This window comes from Scyliorhinus canicula, chromosome 1, assembly GCF_902713615.1.
Source record: "Scyliorhinus canicula chromosome 1, sScyCan1.1, whole genome shotgun sequence".
NCBI classification, from domain to species: Eukaryota; Metazoa; Chordata; class Chondrichthyes; order Carcharhiniformes; family Scyliorhinidae; genus Scyliorhinus; species Scyliorhinus canicula.
In genome coordinates, this window is record NC_052146.1 from 41,907,228 (window position 1) to 41,929,088 (window position 21,861).

Consider the following 21,861-nt stretch of genomic DNA (forward strand, 5'->3'; position numbering starts at 1 on the left):
GACTGTGTTAGCGGGGAGCTGGTGAGCGCGGTCACGGCAAATCAGCTGGCGAGCCGTCATTTAGCCCACACTTAGAATTTTGTTTTGCACAGGGGAGCTGAACTCAGAGATCGGGCCGCCATTTTGAAAGGGTGACTCCACATCCCCCACCCATGGGCAATGTCACCCCACAGACACACATAGATACTATTTCTCTTTCCCCCCCCCCTCCCCAGGTGACAGGGTGAGTCCAGGATGAGGGGGTCGTATCGGAAGGGTTTGGATCAGCGGGGCAGGATAGGGGTGGGTGGGTGGGTGGGTGGGGGGGTCAAACCGGAGGGTGTGATCCAGTCTGGGAGGGGGGCGGGATGGGGTTGGACTGCACTGGGGGGTCAGTCCAGGATGATGGGGTCAGATTGGGAGGGCGGGGGAAGGGTAAATCACACAGGGAGCAGGGGTCATTTTAGAGGGGTCAGACCAGGAGGGAGTGGGTCAGTCCAGGAAGGGGGGAGGGTCGGGAACGGGAGGGGAGCGGTTGAGGGTGGGATGGGGGGGGTGTCAGTCGGGGGGTGAGGGCTCACTCCAGGAAGTGGGCGGTTAGTGGGGGGAGCAGTTCAGGGCGGGGTGGGGGTCAATCGGGTGGTGAGGGATCAGTCCAGGATGTGGGGGGGGGGGTTTCAGGACAGTGTGGGGGGTCAGTCCAGGAAGTGTGTTTGGGGGCGGGGGGGGGGGGGGGGGGGGGGGAAGAGAGGAGAAGGGGTTAGGTACCTGCAGTTCCAGGACATTGCTTGGAAGGAAGTTCAGAGCTTACCGATAGCACGGCCCCCTCGTTGTTGGAAGAGGTATTGATAGCAGGGGGAATGAAGAGGGGGATGGTGTCGGCAATCTACGGGAGGATTTTGGGGGAGGATGGGGTTCTTTGGAGGGGATTAATATTTATTAGGAGGAGAAGTTGTGGGAGGTTGTGGAAGACGGTCTGTGATGTGAGGTGCTCTGGAGGGTGAACGCCTCAACCTTGTGCGTGAGGTTGGACTGAGACAGTTGAAGATTGTGTATAAGGAGCAGCTCACAAGGGCGAGGATGTGCCGATGAAAAGGAAAGACCGAGAGGTAGGAGTCAGGAACCATGGATGACTAGGGAAATTGCGAGGCTACTCAAAAAGAAAAAGGATGCACACGTGAGGTCTAGGCAACTAAAAATAAATGAAGCACTTGAAGAATACGGGGAAAGTAGAAAAGAGCTCAAACAGGGTGTTAGAGGGCAAAAAGGGTCACGAAATGTCCTTGGCATTATGTCCTTGTCCTTATTATACCTGTTGACTAAGGGCAGCACGGTAGCATTGTGGATAGCACAATGGCTTCACAGCTCCAGGGTCCCAGGTTCGATTCCGGCTTGGGTCACTGTCTGTGCGGAGTCTGCACATCCTCCCCGTGTGTGCGTGGGTTTCCTCCCGGGTGCTCCGGTTTCCTCCCACAGTCCAAAGATGTGCAGGTTAGGTGGATTGCCCATGATAAATTGCCCTTGGTGTCCAAAATTGCCCTTAAGTGTTGGGTGGGGTTACTGGGTTATGGGGATAGGGGTGGAGGTGTTAACCTTGGGTAGGGTGCTCTTTCCAGGAGCCGGTGCAGACTCGATGGGCCAAATGGCCTCCTTCTGCACTGTAAATTCTATGTTCTATGTAAAAAGATTACTGAGGGAAACAAGAAATGAAATTGCTGGGCCCCTGACAGAAATCTTTGTTTCCTCGTTGGCCACAGGTAAGATCCCAGAGGATTGAATGATAGCCAATGTTGTCCCATTATTTATTTAAGAAGGGTGGCAAAAATGATCCAAGTAATTGTAGGCCAGTGAGCTTGACGTCAGTGATAGTGAAATTGTTGGAAAAGATTCTCAGATCTATGCACATATGGAAGTGAATGGTCTTATTAGCGACAGACAGCATGGTTTTGTACGAGGGTGGTCATGTCTCACTAACTTAATTGAGTTTTTTTGAGGAGGTGACAAAAATGATTGACGACGAAAGGGCTGTGGATGTTGTGGACATGGACTTTAGTAAACCATTTGACAAGGTCATGGAAGGCTGGTGCAAAAGATTAGATCTTTTTACACAGAAGGTGCTGGTGGCCTGGAATGCACTGCCAAGTGAGGTGGTTGAGGCAGATACATTAGCGACCTTGAAGACTTATCTGGATAGACACATGAACAGAGTATAGAGAAGGATACAGGCGGTTGGTCTAGATAGGACACGTGATCGGTGAATGCTGTGAGGGCCGAAGGGCCTGTTCCTGTGCTGTGTTGTTCTTTGTCTATCCAGTCAATGATTTGACTTGACAATTCTCATCCTTGTTTTCAAATCCCTCCATGGCTTTTCCCCTCCAAATGTGTAATCTCCTCGGAGATATCTGCACACCTCTAATTCAGGAACCTTGTGCATCCCTGATTTTAATTGTCCCACAATCAGTGGCCGAGCTTTCAGTTGCTTCAATGCGAAGCTCTGGAATTCCATTCCCATACACCTCTCTGCCAAACGGCCTCACCCCTTAATAACCCACCTCTTTGACCAAACTTCCCCCTGACCTAATGTCACCTGATGTGGCTGGGTATCGTGCTTTATTTCGTCATGCTCCTGTCAAGCACCCAGGAGCAATAGGTTACATTAAAGGTGCTTTATAAATTTAAGTTGTTGTTGCCGCTTAGATCAGCACAGACTAGGAATGAATATCGTTCCAACTGCACATCAGCCAGTATCAGTGAGGTCTTGTGTTACTCGCCTGGGATTAGCAGATTCCCTTCGGCTTTATCTCTCCGTAAAATTTATAAAATAAATAAAATCAATCATCAGGACAAAATAAAACTGCTGCAACAATGGCGATAGGATATTGTGACATCACCACAAGTGTAAAGTTTTTTTTTTAAAATAATTTTTATTGAAATTTTTCGATACAAACATTTACCCCTATTACATTTTAAATTATAACACCACAAGTCCCCCCTGGAAAAACCTCCCCACGCCCTCCCCCGCGCGCAACCCCCCCACCCTCCCTCCCCCCCCCCCCCCCCCCCCCCCGCGCTATCAGTCTAGCAACCAAACCGTTTTTCCCTTTCTGCCGATGGCCTCGGGCAGTCATTGCCCGCGGCCCCCCGCTGACGTGCTCCCTTCGTTGCTATCCCCCCCCCCCCCCTCCCTTCCCCCCCCCCCCCCCCCCCTTTTCTCCCCGGGTTGCTGCTGTTCCGGCCTCCGGTTCCTATCTCTGATCCAGAAAGTCAAGGAAGGGCTGCCACCGCCGGAAGAACCCCTGTACCGACCCTCTCAGGGCGAATTTGATTCTTTCCAATTGGATGAAGCTTGCCATGTCGTTTAACCAGGTGTTAACGCTTGGTGGCCTTGTGTCCCTCCACTGAATCAAGATCCTTCTCCGAGCTACCAAGGACGCAAAGGCCAATATTCCGGCCTCCCTTGCCTCCTGTACTCCTGGCTCCACCCCAACCCCAAAAATCGCTAGCCCCCACCCTGGTTTGACCCTGGTTCCCACCACTCTCGATACCGTTCCCGCCACCCCCTCCCAGAACTCTTCCAGTGCCGGACACATCCAGAACATATGTACATGGTTCGCAGGGCTTCCCGAACACCTAACACACCTGTCCTCCCCCCCGAAGAACCGACTCATCCTAGTCCCCGTCATATGGGCTCTGTGCAGCACCTTAAATTGGATGAGGCCCAACCTTGCGCACGACGACGACGAATTGACCCTCTCTAGGGCATCCGCCCATGTCCCATCTTCTATCTGTTCTCCCAGCTCCGCTTCCCACTTGTCTTTCAGCTCCTCTATCGGTACCTCCTCCACCTCCTGCATTATTTTGTAGATGTCCGAGACCTTCCCTTCTCCGACCCAGGCCCCTGACAGCACCCTATCACTCGCCCCTCCATCGGGAAGCAAGGGGAATCCTTCCACCTGTCGTCTGGCAAATGCCTTCACCTGCAGGTATCTAAACGTGTTCCCCGGGGGGAGCTCAAACCTCTCCTCCAGCTCTCCCAGGCTCGCAAACCTCCCCTCTATGAACATGTCCCTCAGTTGCCTGATGCCCGCCCTGTGCCAGCTCTGGAATCCCCCGCCAGTGTTCCCCGGGACAAATCTGTGGTTCCCTCTCAGTGGCGCCGCCATCAGACCCCCCACTTCCCCCCTGTGTCGCCTCCACTGCCCCCAGATTTTAAGGGTGGCCGCCACTACCGGACTCGTGGTATACCTTGTGGGGGGGAGCGGCCATGGTGCCGTTACTAGCGCCCCCAGGCTTGTATTGCCGCAGGACGCCCTCTCCATACGTTTCCAAGCTGCCCCCTCCCCCTCCATCACCCACTTGCGCACCATCGATGCGTTCGCCGCCCAGTAGTATCCGGAAAGATTGGGTAGCGCTAATCCTCCACTGTCCCTACTCCGTTCCAAGAAAATCCTTCTCACTCTAGGGGTGCCATGCGCCCACACATAGCCCATAATGCTGCTAGTTACCTTCTTGAAGAAGGCCCTGGGGAGGAAGATGGGCAAGCACTGGAACAGAAACAAGAACCTCGGGAGGACCGTCATTTTGACTGACTGCACCCTCCCTGCTAGCGACAGCGGTACCATGTCCCACCTCTTGAACTCCTCCTCCATCTGCTCCACCAGCCTTGAAAAGTTCAGCTTGTGGAGGGTCCCCCAGTTCCTTGCCACCTGCACCCCCAAGTACCTGAAGCTCTTTACTGCTCTCCTAAAGGGGAGCCGCCCAATTCCCTCCCCCTGATCTCCCGGGTGTATCACAAAGACCTCACTTTTACCCACATTTAATTTATATCCCGAAAAGTCCCCAAACTCCGCTAGTATTTCCATTACCTCCGGCATTCCCCCTTCCGGATCCGCCACATACAACAACAAATCATCCGCATAGAGTGATACCCGATGCTCCTCCCCTCCCCTTGTCAGTCCTCTCCAACCCCCTGAACCCCTCAGTGCCATCGCCAACGGTTCGATCGCTAATGCAAATAGTAAGGGGGATAGGGGGCATCCCTGCCTGGTACCTCGATGGAGCCCAAAATACTCCGACCTCCTCCCGTTTGTAACCACACTCGCCATCGGGGCCGAATACAGCAGCTTCACCCACTTGATAAATCCCTCCCCAAACCCAAACCGTTCCAGCGTCTCCCACAGGTATTCCCACTCCACCCTATCGAATGCCTTCTCCGCATCCAGTGCTACCACTATCTCAGCCTCCCCCTCCACTGCTGGCATCATAATTACATTCAACAGCCTCCGGACATTTGTATTAAGTTGTCGTCCCTTTACGAAACCCGTCTGGTCCTCATGGATTACCCCTGGCACACAATCCTCTATTCTGGTTGCCAGGACCTTTGCCAACAGTTTGGCATCTACATTCAAGAGGGAGATAGGCCTATAGGACCCGCACTGTACAGGGTCTTTGTCCCGCTTCAGGATCAAGGAGATCAGGGCCTGTGACATTGTCGGGGGCAGAGCCCCCCCCTCTCGCGCCTCATTGAAGGCTCGCACCAGCACTGGACCCACCAAGTCCACATACTTCTTATAAAATTCCACCGGGAACCCATCCGGCCCCGGCGCCTTCCCCGCCTGCATCTGGCCTATCCCTTTAACTAGTTCCTGCAGCTCTATCGGCGCCCCCAGCCCCTCCACCCGTTCCTCCTGGACCTTTGGGAACCTCAATCTATCGAGGAAGTTCTCCATTCCCCCCCTCCTCCTGGGCGGCTCAGACCGGTACAATTCCCAGTAGAAATCCCTGAAGACCCCGTTCACCTCTTGCCCCTTCTGCACTACGTTCCCTCCCTTCTCTCTCACTCCCCCAATCTCTCTGGCTGCATCTCGCTTGCGCAGCTGGTGTGCTAGCATCCTGCTCGCCTTTTCCCCGTACTCATAGACCGCACCCTGTGCCCTTCTCCATTGCGTCTCCGCCTTCCTAGTGGTCAGTAGGTCAAACTGGGCCTGTAAACTGCGCCGCTCCCTCAACAGCCCCTCCTCTGGTGTCTCCGCATATCTCCTGTCCACTTCTATAAGTTCCCCCACCAGTCTCTCCCTCTCCTGCCTCTCCTTCCTGTCTCTGTGTGCCCTTATGGAGATCAGCTCTCCTCTGATCACTGCTTTCAGGGCCTCCCAGACTACCCCCACCTTCACCTCGCCCGTGTCGTTCGTGCCCAGATATCTCTCAATGCCCTTCCGGACCCTTCCGCACACCTCATCGTCCGCCAGCAGCCCCACGTCCAGGCGCCACAGCGGGCGCTGGTCCCGTGCTTCCCCCAGTTCTACCTCTACCCAGTGTGGTGCATGGTCCGAAATCGCAATGGCCGAGTACTCCGTGTCCTGCACTCTCGAAATCAGCCCCCTGCTCAGTACAAAAAAGTCTATTCTGGAGTACACCCTGTGGACGTGGGAGAAAAAAGAATACTCCCTCGCCCTTGGCCTGCCAAATCTCCAAGGGTCTACCCCCCCCATCTGCTCCATGAACCCCCTTAGTACCTCCGCCGCTGCCGGCCTCCTATTCGTCCTGGAACTCGATCTGTCCAGCCCAGGGTCGAGCACTGTGTTGAAGTCCCCCCCCATGATCAGGCCTCCTGCCTCCAGACCCGGAATGAGGCCCAACAGGCGCCTCATAAAACCCGCGTCATCCCAATTCGGGGCATATACATTTACCAGCACCACATTCTCTCCCTGCAGCCTACCCTTCACCATCACGTACCTACCCTCCTTATCTGCTACCACCTGCGCCGCCACGAACGACACCCTCTTTCCCACCAAAATCGCCACCCCCCCGGTTCTTTGCGTCCAAGCCTGAGTGGAACACCTGTCCCACCCACCCCCTTCTCAGGCGCACCTGGTCTACTACTCTCAAGTGAGTCTCCTGCAACATTGCCACATCCGCCTGCAGTCCCTTTAGGTGTGAAAAAACCCTTGATCTCTTGACCGGTCCGTTCAGCCCCCTCACATTCCAAGTAATCAACCGGGTCGCGGAGCGACCCGTCCCTTTCCCCTGTCTATTAGCCATGTTCTGTCCCCTGTTCGCCCCGGGTCGACCCTCCCCTTCTGACCCGTTCCCCATGGCGATGGCCCCCCCCCCCTCTCTCCTCCCGTTCTTCCCTTCCCGTCCTCAGCCTTTCCAGCAGCAACCCGGTATCCCCCCCTAACCCCCCCCCCCCCCCCCCCCCCGGCTAGGACCCCTCCTAGCCGCGGTGTATCCACCATCGTACTCCCGAGAGTCAGCTGGTATTCGCTGACCCGGCTGCCCCTGCCACACTCCGACTCCTCCCGATGTGGGGGGGGAGGGGCCTCCCCCCCCCCTTACCATCCCTCTCTGACCCCGCTTCAGCGCGGGAAAAGCCGCCATTGCTGGCCACACCCCACTCTTCTGTCCTCCCCCTTCCTCCGTCCCGCGCGCGGGAAACAGGGGAGAGCCCGCGCTTTCGCCCGGCCACACCCTACCCCGCCATCTTCAATTCCACCCCCGTCTCCATCCACACCGATAACAAAGCCCCCTTAAAACGAGAGGAAGAAAAAAGAGAAAAAGAAAACACGCATAACCCACTTGCTCCCCCCCCGTCCCGCCTCCCCAACTTAACAATATAAATAACAAATCGCAAATAAATACATAAATACATAACTATGCCTGCATAACTAAATAACTAAATAACTACCCAATAATAACGTACTTAACCAACAGTAACCATAACCCTTAAAGAACAGATCAAAAAACAGTAAAAAAGCCCCCCCTACAACAACAATAATTTAGGGAAGTTGGCAACGGGAAGAGACACACAAGAAGGAACAAAGAAACCCCCCATAACACAAGTTTCAAAGAAACCAAACGATCCATCAACTTTAACCAAGTTCCGACCTGGCCTAAGAAAGACATGGGCCACTTGATCAGTCCAGGGTACTCGGGCGGCCTCGACCGCCGGCGTTCCCAAGTTCTAGTTCAGGTCCAGCTTTTCCTCCCGAACAAAAGTCCATGCCTCCTCTGGGGTCTCAAAGTAATGGTGCTGGTCCTTGTAGGTGACCCACAAGCGCGCTGGCTGCAGCATTCCAAACTTGATCCTTTTTGCGTGCAGCACCGCCTTCGTTCGGTTAAACCGGGCCCGCCGCTTTGCCACCTCCGCACTCCAGTCCTGATATATCCGCACCGTCGAATTCTCCCATTTGCTGCTTTTCTCCCTCTTGGCCCACCTCAGCACTTTCTCCCGATCGCAGAAACGCTGGAACCGCACCAGCACCGCCCTCGGGGGCTCGTTTGCCCTAGGCCGCCTAGCCATGACCCGATATGCTTCTTCCAGCTCCAGGGGCGATGGACCGGCCCCCTCTCCCATCAGGGAGCTCAACATCTCCGCTACATATTTCGGGAGATCAGGCCCCTCCAGGCCTTCTGCTAGGCCCAGGATCCTCAAGTTCTTCCGCCTCATTCGCGTGTCCAGCTCCTCAAAGCGGCTCTGCCATTTCAGGTGGAGTGCCTCGTGCACCTCCACCTTTCCCACGAGGACCGTGGCTTCCTCCTCCCTCACCGCCATCTCCTGCTGCAGCTCTCTTATCGACGCCTCTTGGGTCGCCTGGGCCCCCATCAGCCTTGTGGTCGTCGCGTTCATGGACTCTAAGAGTTCCACTTTCAGCTCCGTAAAACACCGGAGGAGAGCGGCCTGCTGCTCCTCCGCCCATTTTCTCCAATCTTCTAGTGCGCCACCGGCCGCCATTTTGGTCCTCTTCCCCCGCTTTTTTTGGGGAGCTGCTGCCGCTTTTTTTGTCGCCCCTCTCCGAGTACCGACCATAAGGTTGGTCTCACTCTCCTCAGGGAGCCTTCCCCCACCGGGATTCGTCTTTACAGTACCGTCGGGGCCCTCCAATCGGCCCTTAAACACCTTTGTCGCAGGAGCTGCCAAATGTGCGACTTAGCTGGTCATAGCCGCAACCGGAAGTCCACCACAAGTGTAAAGTTAACCAATGACTGAAACCATGGCGACACATCACCCAACACCTATATAACCCCCTCCCCCTGCCCTACCACCACCCCTTCCCTCCCCATCCACACCCCTTCCCGCCATCCCCTCCACCCTCCCCATCCCCACCCACATCCTCACCCCAATTCCCCCCTACTCTCCCTCACCACTCCACCCCCAACCTCCTCCCCATCCCACTCCACTCCACCCCATCCCCATTCCAGCCCCTCCCCTCTCCATCTCCACCCTCCCAAACCCCATCCCATCCCACTCCCAATACCATCCCCACCCCTCCCCCCTGCCCCTCCCCATCCCCACCCCTCCCCCCTCCCCATCCCCACCTCCTCCCCCCTCCCCATCCCCACCTCCTCCCCCCTCCCCATCCCCACCTCCTCCCCATCCCCACCTCCTCCTCATCCCCCCCCTGCCACACCCCCACCCAGTCCCATCGCCCCCCCGTCCATCCCCTCCCTCCACCCCAGTCCATCCCCTCCCTCCACCCCAGTCCCCCCCCTCCCCCACCCCTCCCCCCCTCCCCCCTCCCCCACCCCTCCCCTCCTGCCCTCCCCCACACCCTCCCCCCCTCCCCCACACCCTCCCCATCCCCCTCCCGCACACCCTCCCCGCTTCCCCCGTTCCCTCCCCCCTGCCCCACACCCTCCTCATCCCTCCCATCCCTGTCCCCATCCCATCTCCCCTCCCTGCCCCACCCCCACCTGCTCCCCTCACCACCCTCCACCCTCCCAATCCCCACTCCACCCCCTCCCCTCACCACCTCACCAGAGAGACGAAAGTTAAGAGGTGACTTAATTGAGGCATACAAGATGATCAGAGGATTAGACAGGGGAGCCTTTTTCCTCCGATGGTGATGTCTAGCACGAGGGGACATAGCTTTAAATTGAGAGGAGATAGATATAGGACATATATATAGAATTTATTTCCAGTGTAGTGATAGGTCTTCTCAAACCAGTACAGTCCATTTGGTGAAGGTATTCCCACAATGATATTCAGGGCAGTACGGTAGCACAGTGATTTGCACTGTTGCTTCACATCGCCAGGGTTGTGACAATAAAAGATTATTATTGGAGAGAATTCCAGCATTTTGACCTGCGATGATACAGGTCAGAAGGTGTGTGAGGGAACACCTCAGTTTATGTGAGTTTATGTTGTCCAATGTACTTAAAGTCTCAGAAAGTGCTCATATGTAGATGTTGACCAAAGAAAAGATCTGACTGTTTTGTGATGCCCCAGCACTCCAATTGCTTTCCAATACTTGCTGATATGACTGAAGCATCAATAATAACATATGTCACATCTGAAACCACAGTTCATTGACAAGGTTAATGAATAAATGGGAGAAAGTTAGGTAAGAGAAAGAGCATTTTTCAAAAGCACAGCTTGAAAAATTCCCTTCTGTATTAATTTTTTTTTACTGTAATGTTTTTAATATGCTGTAAACAGGCAGAACTTAAATAATTAATTATATCATGAGATTAGTTCAAACGTTAAAAAATTAAATTTCCAACTCCACACTACCTCATTATATGTGATTGGTTCCTGATGGGCAATTCTCAGTCTTCTCAAGCGTTCTTTATCCATTCGAAGATCTGTTTTGCAGCCGATTAGGAGCATGGGAGCTCCCTGGCAAAAGTGACTTACTTCTGGAATCCACTACCATTGTTGAGTAAATACAAGAAGAAACAGTAAATACAGACACATTTGCACATTAATTATCAATTGAATTCAATGCAATGCAGAAAGTTAGTGCAGAGGGAGATTTACCAAAATGGTTCCAGAAATTGGGGTATTTAGCTACAAGGTTAGATTGGAGATGGTGGGTCTGTTCTTGAAGGCAAGAAGGTTGAGCGGAGATCTGAAAGAGGTGTATAAGATTAAGACTTGTTTAGATAAGGTAGATGAAGGTGGTCCTCACTAGCTGAACACAGATTTAAAGTTTTGGACAAGAGATGCAAGAGGGATGTGAGTGGTAATGCTGCATATAAGGATGGTGGAAGTAGAGGCAACTGATGATTCCAAATGGAAATTGGATGGGCACTTAAGGCAAATAAACTTAGAAGTTGGGTAGGAGAATGGAGCTGACTGGATTGCTCTACAGAGAGCTGGAGGGCCCAATGGACTGAATAGCATCCTTCTGTGCTGTGATGACTCTATGACCTAACTGTACAAGTACCTTTTCAATTAGGACCATTTATCCTTGAAATAAATATCTTAAATCCACCTTGGACATTATGGGGAAATGTTGAGCATAGATGAGGCACACCCCCACAACGGTACTCTTCATACACCTCCACATACATAGATAGTGAGGGCAGCACGGTGGCGCAGTGGGTTAGCCCTGCTGCCTCACGGCGCCGGGGTCCCAGGTTCGATCCCGGCTCTGGGTCACTGTCCGTGTGGAGTTTGCACATTCTCCCCGTGTTTGCGTGGGTTTCGCCCCCACAACCCAAAGATGTGCAGGCTAGGTAGATTGGCCACTCTAAATTGTCCCTTAATTGGAAAAAATGAATTGGGTACTCTAAATTTAAAAAAAAAAAAAAAAAAAAAAAAAAAAAAAAAAATACATAGATAGTGATATTAACAGAGAGGAGATGGTAATTTCACACCCTATTAGTTATAGATGATAATTAGTGCTCGGCTACCAGGAAGGGAGTAGAACAAAATAATAAATGATTGCAGCCAAAAACGATGGTTAGGGTTAATTAATAATTACAGAAAAATGCTAAAACAATAAAACAAGACATGACTTTCTCCCTCACCTTAATACGGACATTGTCAAAACTTGTGGGGTTTGTGACATCATAACATATTAAGAAGACATTTGTATCTTGGTAGGAAAGTGGGCGGAGTCTGTCATAATCCTCTTGACCTAAATTAAACAAAACAGGAAAGCAAGCATAAAATGATGCATGTTCTTTAAATGTTTTATTTCAAACTATATTTATTCAACTAACAATGCTTTGTCCGTGCAAGATCTATCAGAACTAGGAGCTTCTTGACATGGATAAATGCAAATCCTGCATCCTGTGGATTTATGTTGGGGTATGGTGCCATTGTTGTTGACAATTACCGTTGTACCTCAGCCAATTGGTTTGTTTTCATACATGGGACTGGACAGTATGTGGTTGGAACTGTAGAGGAAATATAAATACAGACTCCTTCCATTAACCGGGCAATGATCCATCTACACCTCCTGCTGCCTGGGAAAGCGGACAACATAATCAAAGACCCCTCCCACTCGGCTTACTCACTCTTCCAACTTCTTCCATCGGGCAGGAAATACAGAAGTCTGAGAACACGCACAGCTTCTTCCCCGCTGTTACCAGACTCCTAAATGACCCTCTTATGGACTGACCTCATTAACACTACACCCTCTATGCTTCATCCGATGCCAGTGCTTATGTAGTTACATTGTATACCTTGTGTTGCCCTTATGTATCTCCTTTTATTCCTTTTTCTTCCCATGTACTTACTGATCTGTTGCGCTACTCGCACAAAAATACTTTTCACTGTACCTCGGTACACGTGACAATAAACAAACAAACAAACGTGAAAACCCAAGATGATATTTCTCCCAAGGTATGCTGAAATAACAAAGCTTCCCTGATCTGGCTAAAATCAACAAACTCCGTATAGCTTACAGATCAAGGCCGCGATCCTCCTGCTCTATATAGCTTAGAATTATCCCCATAAATGTATTTAACAGCTAAACTGAGGATATCTCTTCTAAACCAAATTTGGTAGAGAAATCGCAACTTGACTGAGTCAACACCAATGCAAAACGCCAATTTAGATCTTGGAGAAGGAGAGAATTTAAACCTCTGTAATAAAAACAAACCAGTAATATCAATGTGCACCAAACAAATCTGCAACACTTTTCATGGCAAGTCAAAGGATGCACCATTCTATATAACACAATATTCTGTTGTTGTAAGGTAACTTTACAGATCAGGGGGCAGCACGGTGGCCTAGTGGTTAGCACAGCCGCCTCACGGCGCTGAGGTCCCAGGTTCGATCCCGGCTCTGGGTCACTGTCCGTGTGGAGTTTGCACATTCTCCCCGTGTCTGCGTGGGTTTCGCCCCCACAACCCAAAAAAATGTGCAGAGTAGGTGGATTGGCCATGCTAAATTGCCCCTTAATTGGAAAAAATAATTGGGTAATCTAAATTTAAAAAAAAAACTTTACAGATCAGGCTATCAAATGTTCTGTATATATATATAGATTAAATTATATATTAAAGGCAGCACGGTAGCATCGTGGTTATTGTTGCTTCACAGTGCCTGGGTCCCAGGTTCGATTCCTGGCTTGGGTCACTGTCTGTGCTTGAGTCTGCACGTTCTATCTGTGTCTGCGTGGGTTTCCTCCGGATGCTCCAGTTTCCTCCCACAAGTCCCGAAAAACGTTCGGTAATTTTTTTGAAACCTGGGACTTCGGCGCCATGTGGCAGCAGTGCTAGCCACTGTGCCATCATGCTGCCCATTTGGACATTCTGAATCCTCCCTGTGTACCCAAACAGGTGCCGGAATGTGGCGACTAGGGGCTTTTCACAGTAACTTCATTGCAGTGTTAATGTAAGCTTACTTGTGACAATAAAGATTATTAATATGTAATAAATCTTTGATGCAATGTTTATACCTTTGAAAGTCTTTGAACAGCTATTTGCATTTATGTTGTGCATTTAATAAAGGAAAGAGGAAGGGTGGCATGTGGCACAGTGGTTAGCACTGGGACCACGGAGCTGAGGACCTGGGTTCGAATCCTGGCCCTGGGTCACTGTCCATGTGGAGTTTGCACATTCTCCCAGTGTCTGCCTGGGTTTCACCCCCTCAACCCAAAGATATTCTGGTTAGGTGGATTGGCCACACTAAATTGCCTCTCAATTGGAAAAGAAAATAATTGGGTACTCTAAATTTATATTTTTAAAAAATAAAGAAAATGGTGCTTCTGTGACATGATTAAAAATGTATGATGGACAGGAAGTGAATGGTATTCACTTAATTAGATTAATTTTCAGGAAATGTATATTACCTTGGATGACATCATAAGCAATATCTGCCTGTCTATAACGCATCTTTTTAATAGATGGTCTTGAAACCTAACAAATGTCTTTAAAATGATGATGGTATCACTTCTCGACCTTTTGGCGAAGGTCAAGCACCAGATCAAGCCAAGATGAGGTGCAATGCCTTTTCTCATCAGCTTGGAGCTTGTATGTTCTCTTGTGGAGACCATGAATTGGTATTTGGAGCAAGCAATGAAATACATCAAAGGTTTGCCCTGTCCACTCTGTGCATTGGCTTTGTAACTTTTAAGGATGGGATAAAAAAAATTAAATTTAAATAAATAACTAAAATGGTGGTGTTTGATATGGGTAACAAACAGAAGATCTTTCTGCTTGAGGTGGAGTCTTAAACATATGATAGCCACTAATGAATCCAATAAGGAATTCAGAATAAATTTCTTTATCTAGAGAGAGATTAGAGTGTGGAATATAGAGTCAATGTAACAAATTGCATAGATGCATTTAAAGGCAAGTTAGTAGACATGAGGAGAAAGGAATAGAAATATGGCAGTATGGTTAGATGAATTAGAGCAGGGGTGGGCAAACTTTTCCGTGCAAGGGCCGCATTCAGAAATTCACAATTCACAAAGGGCCGCATAGTATATTAAGTAAAATAATTACTTCACCCGGTTATGATTCTGGGCGCCTCATATAGAACATAGAACAGTACAGCACAGAACAGGCCCTTCGGCCCTCGACGTTGTGCCAAGCAATGATCACCCTACTCAAGTCAACGTATCCACCCTATGCCAGAAAGTAATCCAACAGCCCCCCCACCCATTAACCTTTTAAAAAAAAAAAATTAAAAAAAAAAAAAAATTTTTTTTTTTTTTTTAATGACTTGGTGGGCCGCAGAAATACCTTTGGCGGGCCGCATGCGGCCCGCGGGCCGTAGTTTGCCCACCCCTGAATTAGAGTGAGTAGAGTGTAAGCAACATCATAGACCTACTGAGCTGAATGGTCTATTTCTGTGGTATAAACTGTAATGTAAGCAAATTTAATAGATTTGTAAAGAGATTAGGAGGGAAACGATGAACCAATTCCTATCACAAGCAGAATGCACTATTCCTCAGTTAAATTCAACATGCTGCAGCAACAGTCTTCTAGAGTTACTTTAAGGTTAAGAAACAATGCTGTAGTGATGCAAACAAAAGACAAGCTTAGAGGAAATGAGTTATCTTGCAAAGACAGGAAGAGGTGTACAAAATATTTATGTCTCTTTGCAATAAATGCTAACCGCATCCCTTTCCTTAGATCATTTCAGTGTATCAGAAGTGAAATTTTTTCACACAGAGGGTGGTGAGCATCTAGAATGAGCTGTCAGAGGCTGTGTTAGAGGCGGGTACAATTCTTTCCTTTACAAAACAGTTAGACAATTACATGGGCAGGGTGGGTATAGAGGGATACGGGCCAAAAGCGGACAAGTGGGACCAGCTTAGTGATAGAAACTGGGCGGCATGGACAAGCTGGGCCGAAGGGCCTGTTTCCATGCTGTAAACATCTATGACTATTGGGTGAAGAATGCACTGCGAATGTACAGTTCTGTCACAATTTCAGAGTTTTCTGGACAATTTCTTCACTGGTCTCTAACAGTAGCGGCCCTTACAATCTAAAGCAAAATTGTGTGTGTAACTGACGACTGACAATTTTCCTACATACAATAATGTTGAAGCAAAAACTTATGACCTATCCTGAGATTGGCCAAAGTTATGTAGCTAAATGAAGCAACTAATTTGTACACAAGGCCCCATAAACATCACAGAAAATGAATTACCTGTTGATATGATTTTTTGATGGCATTAGTCAAGGGGCAAGAATATTAGACCCAATACCAGAAAAATAGCCCGCTCTACTTGAAAATAGCCACAGCCAGTTGGAACCACATTTTATATCGTTCTGCTTGTGTATCCAAGAGAAAGGTAAGCCCATCAGGATCATCCAAAATCAGCACCTCTGATAATGCAGCACTCCTTCAGCAGCACCATGGATTTTCATCCTGGACATCTCAAATCCTACAGAATAATTTGAACCCACAATTGTCTGACTCAGAATAATTGGGCTGCCAACTGAGTCAAGCTGACACCACCTCTTCTACCTAGATTTAATATCTCCAAGTGAGTTTATTGGTATAGTCTCACTCTTCACAATAATGGATATCAAACAAACCAGATTTTACGAACTGAGCAACAAATTCATGCTCATTCTCAAAGATAGATTCATATACAGTGAGTGTCCATAATAGGTCAACCAACAATTGTAAGCAATATTTAAAAATCTCGTTTATTATTTTTCTTTTTTTTTAAATTTAGAGTACCCAATTATTTTTTCCAATTAAGGGGCAATTTAGCATGGCCAATCTACCTATCCTGCACATCTTTGGGTTGTGGGGGTGAAACCCACGCAGACACGGGGAGAATGTGCAGACTCCACACGGACAGTGACCCAGGGCCGGGATTCGAACCCGGGCCCTCAGCGCCGTAGGCAGCAATGCTAACCACTGTGCCATCGTGCTGCCCCCGTTGATTATTTTTCAAAAATAAATTTAAGAGTACTCAATTCTTTTTTTCTGATTAAGGGACAATTGTGAGGCCAATCCACCTACCTTGCACATCTTTTGGATTGTGGGAGTGTGACCCACACACACTGGGAGACTGTAAACTCCACATGGCCAGTGACCCGGGGCCGGGATAGAACCCGGGTCCTCGGCACCGTGAGGCAGCAGTGCTAACCACCGCCCCTATGTCACTCGGTCGATTATTTTTTAATTCTACTTTTTAGTATGGTAAATTCAGCTGCTTGCTTGATTATGTACGGGTTTCTCTGAACTATAGAATTCCTACTGTGCAGAAGGAGGCCATTCGGCCCATCAAGTTGTCCCAGCCCTCTGAAACAGCACCCTACCTCAGCCCACGGCCTGTCCCATCCCAGTAATCCCACTTACCTGCACGTTTTTGGACACTAAAGGGCAATTCAGCATAACCGATCCACCTAACGTGCACATCTTTGGACTGTGGGAGGTAATTCACGCAGACACAGGAGAAAGCGCAAACTCCACACAGACAGTACCCAAGCCAGAACCGAACCCAGGTCCCTGGCGCTGTGAGGCAGCAGTGCTAATCACTGTGCCACCCACTGTTGATGTACTATAACATAAGCTGAGTGTGAAGAGTTTTTCACCTGATCAAATATCAGAATTTCAGAAAAGATGCCTACCCTGGGGATGGGATCCTAATGACAGCAAACTTCAAAAATGAGGATCAAATCCATCATCCAGCTGCTTTTCTTAAATCTGTAATTATCCTAATAATTTGGGAGATTGCACATAGGCTTCAGAAAAATGAATACTACATAGAGTTTTAAACAAACGCAATGGACAGATTATGCTCTGCACAATGATATGATTTTTAAAAAAAAATTTAGTGTACCCAATTAATTTTTTCCAATTAAGGGGAAATTTAGCATGGCCAATCCACCTAGCCTCCACATCTTTGGGTTGTGGGGACGAAACCCACGCAAACACGGGGAGAATGTGTAAACTCCATACGGACAGTGACCCAGAGCCGGGATCGAACCTGGGACCTCGGCGCCGTGAGGCTGCAGGGCTAACCCACTGTACAACGATATGATTAAATATATTCACAATTCCTGCATTACAGAAACCCAGCTAGAGAAACAATCACAATTCTCGACAAAGGAATAAATCAAATGTATCTTGGTACTATTACCAACAAATTATTGACTAAGTTCATCTCCAATTAAATGAAAAGAGCAATCTGAACTTCATGACAGGTTTTACACCCTTCAGTTTGTCAAAGTTATAGCATTGGGGACTTTCCAGAGCGATGCTGTAGCACAGTATTTTGTGGTGAACTTTCCACACACTGTCGCTTACAACCCAACCCAAAGGAAATCTATTTGGATCAATGTTAACAAACCATTAATTAAAAGGAAACAGCCATTTAAAACAAAAGACATGGTCTCTACCAAGTTGAAGGAAGCAACCAGAGTAAACATGTCAATATTGTTGCACTCTATTATGGTTGAGAACGTAGATACCAAATGGCACAAATCACAAACACATATTCAGTTATGTTGAAAAGCAAAGCTCATTCCTCATGGAATGAACCATGACAACCTACTATTTTATTAACTATATGAGGTGTGTGGGGGAGGTGAAATTAGAGGGATAATCTCGAGGAAAAGCTTTGCAAAAAAATTGCTCAGTTGTTAAGGACAATGTGATAACTCACCCATACAGAACATGTCCTGGGCTTTATTCCTCGTCTCTGCTGAATTTGCTAATTCTAGTTGAGATAACGACAGTATAAATACCTCAGTGTCACTTGAGTTGGGGGGGGGGGGGGGGGGGATGTCGCTTGTGTTTCTGCACCTGATTACTTTTCAAGAAGCGCTGCTAGATTGTGTTATTTCCTCCCACAGTCCAAAGATGTGCAGGTTAAGTAGATTGGCCATGATAAATACCCCTTACTGTCCAAAACGTTAGGTAGGGTTACAGGGATAGGGTGGAGGTATGGGCTTAAATAGGGTGTTCTTTCCAAGGGCTGGTGCAGACTCGTTGGGCCAAATGCACTGCACTGCACTTCTGCACTGTAGGGATTCTCGGTCAACTAACAACAGAACCTGATGCCATTTGTACTGGAATAGGCTGAAACATGGCTGCCTCGCTTCATACTTTAAAAAAATTTTTTTTAGAGTATCCAATTCATTTTTTTTTCCAATGAAGGGGCAATTCAGCGTTGCCAATCCACCTATCCTGCACATCTTTTGGGTTGTTGGGGGGCGAAACCCATGCAAACACGGGGAGAATGTGCAAACTCCACACGGACAGTGACCCAGAGCCGGGAGCGAACCAAGGATCTCGGCGCTGTGAGGCCGCAATGCGCCACCGTGCTGCCCGCGTCTCATAGAACATAGAACAGTACAGCACAGAACAGGCCCTTCGGCCCTCGATGTTGTGCCGAGCAATGATCACCCTACTCAAACCCACGTATCCACCCTATACCCGTAACCCAACAACCCCCCCTTAACCTTACTTTTTAGGACACTACGGGCAATTTAGCATGGCCAATCCACCTAACCCGCACATCTTTGGACTGTGGGAGGAAACCGGAGCACCCGGAGGAAACCCACGCACACACGGGGAGGACGTGCAGACTCCGCACAGACAGTGACCCGGCCGGGAACTGAACCTGGGACCCTGGAGCTGTGAAGCATTTATGCTAACCACCATGCTACCGTGCTGCCCAGTCTCACCTCATACTTGAAGAAAAGCTACCTGGACAAGGTAGGAGGGTGGCTATGCCTCATGAAATTGTACCCACACCTTTCAGGAGAGCATGGTAAGTTTATTTTCCTCCATGATTTCTAATGGTAGTTAATTGAACTGCCCCCATATTTTCACCAACACTGCATAAATCTCTGGAGATAAGCAAGCACAGGGCCTTGAGTGCAGCCAGAACCTTTTGGAAGTTGCAAGGAGTGTTCCCACATGGTTTCCAATGTATGCAGGCCGCATGCAGTGATCCTGTTGTGCATTATCCTGCAAAGTTTTTCTTTGCATGTCATCCTAATACCCGAGTATAAATGCTTCCTTGCAATCTGCATATTTCCCCTGTCACTCCTTGGATAGCATAGTTTTTTTTTTTTTTTATTATAAATTTAGATTAGCCAATTATTTTTTTCTAATTAAGGGGCAATTTAGGGTGGCCAATCCACCTACTCTGCACATTTTTGGGTTGTGGGGGCGAAACCCACGCAGACACGGGGAGAATGTGCAAACTCCACACGGACAGTGACCCAGGGCCGGGATTCGAACCTGGGACCTCAGCGCCGTGAGGCGGTTGTGCTAACCACTAGGCCACCGTGCTGCCCAGCATAGTTTTAAGATTTAGTTAGGTTTAAGTACATTAACAATCAGGTTTAAGTACATTAACAATCAGACGTACTGAAGCATGGGTTACTGCTTATCTTTGTCCAGTACCATAAGATGTAACAGTCATAAACAAAGCACCAAAAAAGCATTGGCTATTTGTTTTTATACAATCTGGGTAGAATGTGACTGTTGGGTTGGTGTGTTTGGAACTTTTGGATCATCTCATTTCCTGGAGCACTAAAACAACCAGTTTGTCTGCTGCAATATGAACTTTTGCAATGTGATACTTCAGTATTTTTCTCATTTTACTTATCACAAAACAATATCACACTGACAGATGAAAATGATTGTGTTATTCCTATGTTACAGCCTTATATTTCCACTTCTGAAACCACCTGACTAAGTCTTGGCAGTGCTAGAGTCCCAAATGTGCAATAGAAGATTACTGCATTCCATATACTACAACTGGTATCGCTGTAAAGAAAGGCAATTAGGCTGTAGGTGCAGCCACAAAAGGGCAAAGGATGAATCTGTAAATGGCAATGGTCAACCCACCACTTTGTGCAGATTTGATTGACCTATTCTAAAATTAAAGCCATGGAGTGTTCACCGCAGCATAATACCGGAAGTTACAAACATTCATTAAGTGCAGAGCTTAAAGATACTGAAAATATTTCCACGCAAACATAAAGAAACCTAAGGAACTGTAAATTATTAAGAGTTATGGAGTTAAACCACCTCCTATTGTTGGGGAATGGTCACCAGAGTGTCAATTTTAAATTGTCTCTGAGATTATAAAGAGTTATCTTTATATAGAAAGATTTTTTTGTACGATAAGAGTACATCAGAGCTGTGAGGGGAGAGTGAGCTGTAGAGCAGCCAGAATGGAAGGCCCCTCTGCTGGGAAGCTGCTGGAGACGGTCTCGATGTACCACTCAACAGGAAGAGAGTGCTGTCTGTGCTGATGCTTGTAAAATCCCGAATAAAAGGCTGCTAATTGGCCACGTAACTGCGTTGACTGACCACCTGCCTCAGGTTGGTCAGCAGCCAAGCCACTGCCATTCCTGAACACAGAACATACAGTGCAGAAGGCCATTCAGCCCATCGAGTCTGCACCGACCCACTTAAGCCCTCACTTCCACCCTATCCCCGCAACCCAAAAACCCCATCTAACCTTTTTTGGTCACTATGGGCAATTTATCATGGCCAATCCACCTAACCTGCATGTCTTTGGACTGTGGGAGGAAACTGGAGCACCCGGAGGAAACGCACGCACACACGGGGAGAACGTGCAGACTCTGCACTGGTCCACACAAATGTGGACCAGGTGGGACAGCACCCAGGGGGTCTCCTGAGCCATCGGAGACCCCTGGTGGTCAGGGCGAGTGCAGGGTGGCTCCCTGGCCCTCCTACTGGAACGTGGGAACCTTGGCAATGCCCAGTTGGCAAGGAGCCCGAATGGCATTGCCAAGTCAGCAGGAACACTGCCTGGTGCAAGGGTGCCCAAGTGCCAGGGGCCGAGGAGGACCATGGCCATGAAAGGTGGAGGGGAGTATTCAAGCGTGGGGATATGCAGAGCAGGTAAGTAGAGGCCTCTGGGAGATTGGGGGGGGGGGTTGACGGGTCCTTGGAGGGAGGGGTCCTGTCAAGGGGCTTGGGGAGGGGGGGGTGGCCTGAAGAGGAGGAGTCCCCCATAGCAGGGTGTCCTCACTTGGGGGGTATGGGGTAGTGCCCATGTGTGTGGGGGGTGACATTGCCCTTGGATGGGAGGTGTAAAACTCACTTAGAGATCAGGGCACCCTTTCAAAATGGCAGCCCGATCTCGGAGTTCAGCTCCCCAGCACTAAAGTGAACTAAGTGTCATTGAATAGTAGTGGGGAACTCACAGGCAGAGCCGGCGGGAAACTCCCTGAACATCCCGTCACAAGTGA

The 21,861-nt window shown here is 49.1% G+C and overlaps 1 protein-coding gene across 11 annotated transcripts in view; it reads right to left on the reverse strand.

Moving 5' to 3' along the window:
* The window catches only part of rhof (ras homolog family member F), an 85,324-nt gene that overhangs the window by 2,069 nt on the left and 61,394 nt on the right, over nucleotides 1–21,861 (reverse strand). For 10 of the 11 annotated variants that reach the window (XM_038789626.1, XM_038789665.1, XM_038789682.1 and 7 more), the window contains 2 exons: nucleotides 11,734–11,843; nucleotides 10,493–10,627 (listed from right to left, as the gene is read on the reverse strand). In XM_038789626.1, the coding sequence (XP_038645554.1) occupies nucleotides 10,493–10,627; nucleotides 11,734–11,843 (245 nt within the window). Of the gene's footprint in view, nucleotides 1–10,492; nucleotides 10,628–10,738; nucleotides 10,830–11,733; nucleotides 11,844–21,861 lie in introns of all 11 variants that reach the window. The other variant, XR_005459775.1, reaches the window with a different exon arrangement.